General features: G+C 30.3%; 1 protein-coding gene across 7 annotated transcripts in view; it reads right to left on the reverse strand.

Annotated features, from left to right (window-relative positions):
* Window positions 1-7,114, reverse strand: part of LOC108736608 (peroxisome biogenesis factor 1-like) — a 9,931-nt gene extending 2,817 nt beyond the window's left edge. For 2 of the 7 annotated variants that reach the window (XM_025978111.1, XM_025978109.1), the window contains exons 1-12: window positions 6,543-6,754; window positions 6,268-6,489; window positions 6,102-6,216; window positions 5,067-6,047; window positions 4,607-4,868; window positions 4,389-4,551; window positions 3,867-4,020; window positions 3,345-3,514; window positions 3,089-3,288; window positions 2,969-3,028; window positions 2,644-2,830; window positions 1,992-2,162 (exon numbers count right to left, since the gene is read on the reverse strand). In XM_025978111.1, the coding sequence (XP_025833896.1) occupies window positions 1,992-2,162; window positions 2,644-2,830; window positions 2,969-3,028; window positions 3,089-3,288; window positions 3,345-3,514; window positions 3,867-4,020; window positions 4,389-4,551; window positions 4,607-4,868; window positions 5,067-6,047; window positions 6,102-6,216; window positions 6,268-6,489; window positions 6,543-6,635 (2,778 nt within the window). In that variant the 5' untranslated portion in view covers window positions 6,636-6,754. The other 5 variants (XM_025978110.1, XM_025978112.1, XM_025978113.1 and 2 more) reach the window with 5 other exon arrangements.
* Between the last annotated feature and the right edge of the window lie 31 nt (window positions 7,115-7,145).

Here is a 7,145-nt window from a genome sequence, read left to right on the forward strand (position 1 = left end):
CAACTTATCATAGCCCGCGGGCCATATTTTCTTCATCAAACATTTCGGGGTTCAAGAAAATTTATAAATGTAGTCAGTTTATGTTAATCAAAAAATATTTAGTTATACTAAAGGTAAAACTCTAAAATATTCGTAATTTATTAATGATAACATTGTGGCCGTAATTGTTTAGCAACAACATCAATAATATTAATTTAGTAACATAAATTTATTCATAGTAAAATGTACTCGAGGGCCGTAAAAATAATTTGAGGTCAGCCCTGATCTAGAGTAATCTTTTGCATACACTAGATTAGAATTTCCTAATCTTTTTCGGTTTGCGATTCCCTAAATAATCGGATTTTTTCCGCGACGCCTTTAATTGATACGATTTTTTCTAAATTTTTGACTCTTGAAAAATTGGAAAACCCGAAAGTTGCTAAATCCTTGGAATATTATCAGCATACACAAATTTCCGAATTGTTTAATTGAATATTTCGTGGCACCCTTATGACACCACGGCGCTCCGAGTAGCCGCGGAGCATATTTTGGAAATCACTGCTCTAGTCTAGATAAGCTTTGGTCGAGGCAATTAAAATTCTTCACGAAAAATTTATTTTTCAAATTTAAATAAGGTATTCATAATCAATCATTTAAATATTACTGTGTAATTAATAGTAATGAAATAGTAATATTATATGAGGTTAAAATAATTAAAAGAAACTCCTGATGCTGTGCTAAAACCCGGAGGAAGGCTAGGCGGACTTTGTATAGTGATAGTAGCAAAGGTCATTTTGAAAATAAAATAGATCGACAATCGTGGTCGTTTTATACTATACTTCAAACGACCACAACTAGCAATGGTCGTTTTTGAACAAATAAGGTCAGGCACGAACGCAAGGGAGGATTTTGGGGGTTCTAACCACCCCCCAAAATGTACGAAAAATTTGCAGTAATTTGTTGATAGAAGGTACGTAAATTTTCATATACCTACTACAACTACATAGAATTTAACAATCAAATTTGGACGTATAATGCAATTCTAGAAAAGTAACTTTTTAAATATTTTTTATGAACCCCCCACCCCCGAAAGTATTTTATGCGTTCACCCCTGACCAAGGCTAGCAGTGGTCATTTTCCAACGACGTACTTTACTCATAACATATATCTTAAAAAAAATAAGATAAAGTTATAAGTACTCCAATTTTGTGTTTTATTTTATTATTGTACATACATATGTACTACCCTCCATAGTGTGTAAGTCTATCCTGTGCAATTCAAATTGTAACGTTATGGTCTGCCGTATTTTCACAGATTATTGAACCGTCCCATTCATTATGCTCCCTAATGAGATTTTATGGTAGAACGCCTATTATTATGGAAGTAATTTACGTTAGAGCCACAACGTAGAATATTAGTAACACGTTGCACGTTACAAAGTCATCTAGATATCAATCAGCCGCTTAAATGCCTAGTTTGCGCGTTATTAATTAGTAATTATCAAGCGTAACGTTTTATCAAGGAGCGGCTCTTAAGAAAACTGTACGATAAGTAATTATGAATAAAATAAAACAGCAAGTAAATAACAGAAGGGAATGAAAGTCTTTAACAAAGAAAGAAAAGCAACTATAAATGCATTTCGCATCTGATATTGCAAAAAGTAAAAATCTATAAAGAAGTTAAAATAACCAAAAATATACGTCAGTTCGAATTAGAAAAGTAAAAAAAATGAATTTATTATATGTACTTTGGAGACGAAAAAGTAGAAGTGTCGATGAAAAAAACTGTAGACCCAAAATAATCACAGACATACTAGAAGCAGAAACAGGAGTAAAGGGGCAGAGGAAACAGTTATGGGTGTGGAATATTTTGGTTTTCAGGAAATGCGAAGATTGGAAAGAGAATAGGAAAGAGTGAAAGTCCAACCATTCTTCGAAGTAACGACCCTACTTCTTACTAACGAAAATTACTTTAATAAAACTATAAATAGAAATAAATAAAAAAAATCAAACCTTATCGTGTCCCATGGCTTCTTCGACAGCTGCTAGATGTGCTGTACATAAAACGCCCTGCAGATCAGCTCCTGAATAGTTTTCTGCTAAATTAGCAATTTCTGATAGGTTTACGTTGTTAGCAAATTTTACAGATTTTGAAAGAGCTTTTAAAATTGCTAATCTTGCTGCCTTAAGAAAAAAAATTGCTGTACATACTTTGCTATTACTTTATGTCTTTCTCTAATCAACCACTCAACCATTCAATAGAGACTAATTTTTTCGTTGTGACATTTCATCCTTGTAAGTAATTATACAACCCAAAATATAAATTTTTGCAGAAGTTACAACGAATTAAATTTTGAAATTAAATACTTGCCTACGAATTGCATACGTGACTATCTATAAAATATTTATGCAGAAAAAGAAGGGGGGTCACCTAAGGTGCTGAAATTTAAATTATAATGTCCGGATAAAGTCTATTTTTCGTTAATTATACGCAAGTAAAAAGCTTCCCCATATAAAGATCTAACTGTTTAGTTATTTTATACAAAATGGGTGCTTTAAACAAATGTTTTTGTTATAGACCGATTTGGTCCAGATTAGCGATTACTAATATTAAGTTAACAATCTTATCCACTAACTCGTTAGATGTTATTGTATTATAACTTACTGAATCTGGAAACGGACAAAAAATTTGTTTGTCTAACCGACCCGGTCGAAGAAGCGCGGGATCCAAAAGATCGGGTCTAGAAGTAGCAGCCAAAACACAAACTCCACTCAGACTTTCAACGCCATCTAACTGTGTTAGCAGTTGATTAACAACTCGATCTGTTACACCTGTACTATCGTGACCTCTTCTATTTTAAAAATTGAAAAAAAAAACAGTACTCGATAAACAAAACCAATTTACCTATTTTGCATTTAAACTTAGTGTTTCTTTACCAATTGCAAATTTGAAAGCAACACACTGAAAATAAGAAAGATACAAATTTTACCTTGGAGCAAAACTATCAAACTCATCAAAAAATAGGATACAAGGTTTGGCACTTTGAGCTCTAAAAGAAAAAAAAAGAAGCGTTTATTTTCACAGAATAACTATTTCTCTGCACACACACTTTTCGAAAATTTGTCTTACAGCTTGTTCAGAAGCTCCAATGTATTTTGAAAGTAATTCTGGACCTTTTATCGCTATTAATCTTAAATTGCAATGTTTGGCTGCAGCTCCAGCTACCAAAGTCTTTCCTGTACCAGGAGGCCCATATAGCAGTACTCCAGTCTGAAGACGAAGGGGAGCAGAGGCAAACAAATGAGGATACTAAAAAAATAAGAAATGTATTACCAATATATTAAATTATCATAATTATACTATACCTGTAAAGGCCACAGAAGACTTTCTATGAGAATTGTTTTAACATCTTCTAAACCACCCACATCAGAAAAGTCTTTATCTCCAAAACTATGGGTATTAATATTTTGTAAAGAAACCGGAGAAAAATTGGAAAAAACATTATCACAATGAATTGAAGATACTTGCGAACATCCTAGAAAAGAGAAAAGTAATATAAAATACATGTCTTATTTTTTTTTTTAGAAACACCTATTAGATAGAATTTGCCTAGCTTTTTTAGTGTACTAAACTTCAACGAATTTCAGAAACCAATTGAAACAACAAAAAATTAAAACATTGAAATTAATCATTTAATATTTCATTTTTAAAAAAAATGAATTGATAACGAAGTTCGAGATGCAAAAAGTTCATTCTAGCTTATCATTATACTTTTATAAATTAATTAAAATTTAAGTAAATCTGTTATGTTTTACGACTTTTACTGTACTATATAATAATTTGTAACGTTATAATAATTTAAATAAGAACTTTATTTTTCAATGTACCTTCTTTAATAGACTCAAAAATTGCTTTATTTGTAAAATCCACCAGATCCTGAACTACAAAACCGTCCATTTGAGACGTATATTTTTCCAAATCGACCACGTCTAAGTTAGTTTTGTTTGAAAATAAGAAACGCAGGAGAGAGAGCCTATCACTCTAAAAAAAAAATAAGAACTTATTAAAGAAAAAAACGGACGACAGTGCATTTCTATATTTTAACGTTAACGAATGTTTTATGTTTAATATGTAACAAACATCTACAATTAACAAAATAAACGTATATAAATATAAAAAAAATTAATGCATGTCTATCCATTCAAAGAGAGTTCTGGTTGAAAGGATAATTTTTCCTCAGAAATTTTGAAAACCGAATTCCAAATAGTTCTTCATCATCACTGGCAGTAAATTGATCATCATTTTCACTTATTTGTATATTAATTAATTTTGATTAATTATTTAGCAACTCTCGACTTTATTTTATATTACAAATCGTATTTTTCTTTTTGTATTTTTAATATGGTCACCTGATTCAGATCTTCTATTTTAAATGGATGCCACAAAACTCTTTTTCCTCTAGCAGGCAGGATGTACTCATTTATTTGAGTAATATTTTCACATGTTGCAATTACTTGAATCTGATTATGCGTTAAATAAATGTTTAACAAATCCCTAACAATTTCACTAGATCTAGAAAAACGACAATTAATAAAAATCCAACTGTATATGAATTTTATGATCTTGCCTATTAACAACAACCGATTCTTGCGTTTGTATTTCTCGTTCAACTTTGCCACAAATAGCGTTCAGATCATCAAGAAGGATGACTGATGGTTGAAAGTATATTGCTCTTACTATATTACAGTACAACATACGTGATAAGGAATCCAGAGTTTTTCCTTTGAGGGTACCACAATTTACGATTTCAAAATGTAATCGAAACGGAGAATCAGACAACTTGTTTTTTATTAAATTAAGAAGAGTTGTTTTGCCAGAACCAGATTTTCCTTAAATGAAAAAGAAAACACGTATTTCCTTTTATGGCAAACGCTGAAACGTCTAATAAGATTGAGTCAAAAGGAAATTTAAACAAATATTAGTTACTTCTGTTTAAAGATCAATGCTTTTTTTAATATAAAAAAGTAAAGTAATAGTAATATTTTTTTGCAAAACATCTCAAAAAAATATTTACTATCAGCACCTACCAGATATAACAATGCCTTCAAGTTCGTAGGAATTACGGTTTAAACTTTTTTGTAGTATATTACAAACATTTTCAAAGATTTGGCGATAATTTCCAACTTCTGTGCAAACATCTAACTCATTAAACGTAATGAATTGTTCTTCTGATTCATTTCTTATAATTTCTACTTCTTTCTCAACAACAGTATATTTTATTTTTCTTATATTATCACTATCCAGAATACAATAACTTTTGGACGATGGTTCAAATTTTAAAGCACAAACCATATTTTTGTCATCCAATTGAAAAGGGAAGTCTGCGTTTAAAAGCACGGGTCCTTGTTTGCAGTTTTTTGCCAGGTAATATTTAAGCATTTCCTCCACATCATTCAAATAAACTGATTTTGTAAGAATAATAATGCTATCTACAGAAGATGTATCACGTAATTGGCTATATAATATCACTTTTGAACCTACTTTTAACTTAAAATTTTTAAATAAACTTTGGTGACAAAACATTACTGAGAAATCACAAGACTCGAAATCAATTTCTGTTTTAAAAAAATCCTGTATTACTATTAATTGAACCCTCACAGTCTCTACTTGCAAATTTTCAGCAATGAAACCCTGGACAGAAACATAAGGTGGTACAATTACTTTTAAAAGAAATAACTTGTCCACTTTACCACTTGCAGTTTTTCTTAGTAACCCTGATAAATCTTTTTGTCTAATAAAAACATTGAAGTACTGGTCAGAATTAGGGATTTCACCAAAAACTTTTTTCAGATCGTCTAAAGGATGCAATCTAAAAACCTGGGGCTCTATTTCTTTACTAAACTTATTAAAAACATATTCTGAATTTGTTAAAGGAACCCTACTCTGGAACATATCAAACACAGACATATTATTATGTTCTGTAATATCAGTTTTAACTTTAGTTGGTGGTTTTATAATAACTTCTGTAAGATTTTCTAAATGACCAGGAGAGGTAGGACGCACTTCATCTAAAATATAAGCATCAGTAACTTGTACTGATATTTAATTATTAACAAACAAACCAATATTAACATTAACATGTAAAAAAGGAGAAACCCATATGATAACCTTTTGATTTTTATTAACTACTGTGACGTGATTTAAAAGAGTATTTTGTACACTCTCTGCTAATAATTCCTACAAGAAGTATTTTAATTTTCCTTCACAAAATGTCTTTTTAATACTGACCAAAACTTCATAGTCATCAGCACATGTAGCTGACAATGTCAACGATTTTACAGCAGAAACGTTATTTACTATGCACATTTCTACTAAATCATTTTCTCTCAGATTAAGCACATTTGCATATAAGGAACTTATTCCCAACTCATCGTCTTCTAATTGAAAATTGCTGGGGCCAATAGAAAAATATAGCACATCACTATTATTAAGAAACACTTTAACACAGCTCTAAAAATGCATATTGAAAATATAACAACATAATTTTACTTCATTCATATTACCCGTAAAGGATATTTACTTAAATTTCTAGTAGATAAACAACAAAAACAATTTTTGGAGGTTAGAAATTTTATCCTAAATGTTTCTGTGCTCATTTCTAACTTTTTTGATGTAACAACTCATAAGATCCTTTGCCCCTCTCATCAAAAACATGTCTTAATCAAACTGATAAAATATATAAAACTAAGAAAAACAAAATTTGGCTGATGTACATACATACCGTACATCATGCAAATATGAATTGTCATAGATGAATCATGGATGATCATGGATGAATCGCTCTTCACTCTTCTTGCTCATTAATCTGTGATTTCATGATTATCTTCTATTTTCCTCCATTTCAATGGTCTCTACTCCATACATCTCTATCATAATCTCTATAGATAGCATACGTATTCCATAAATTAATTTCATATGCCTAATAAAAGAAGTTATTTATCATTATTTATAATAAATTAAATATAACTTACGCTTTTGAAATAGTTTAAAACTTGTAGCTCACTTATTACAATATATTTTATAAACAGTCAAGATTAGAAAATATTTAGTTTTACCTTAATACCACAACTGTTTTCTATGGCATATGGTTATTAAGCTTTATTATT

This window comes from Agrilus planipennis, unplaced genomic scaffold (assembly GCF_000699045.2).
Source record: "Agrilus planipennis isolate EAB-ADULT unplaced genomic scaffold, Apla_2.0 scaffold108, whole genome shotgun sequence".
Classification (NCBI taxonomy): domain Eukaryota; kingdom Metazoa; phylum Arthropoda; class Insecta; order Coleoptera; family Buprestidae; genus Agrilus; species Agrilus planipennis.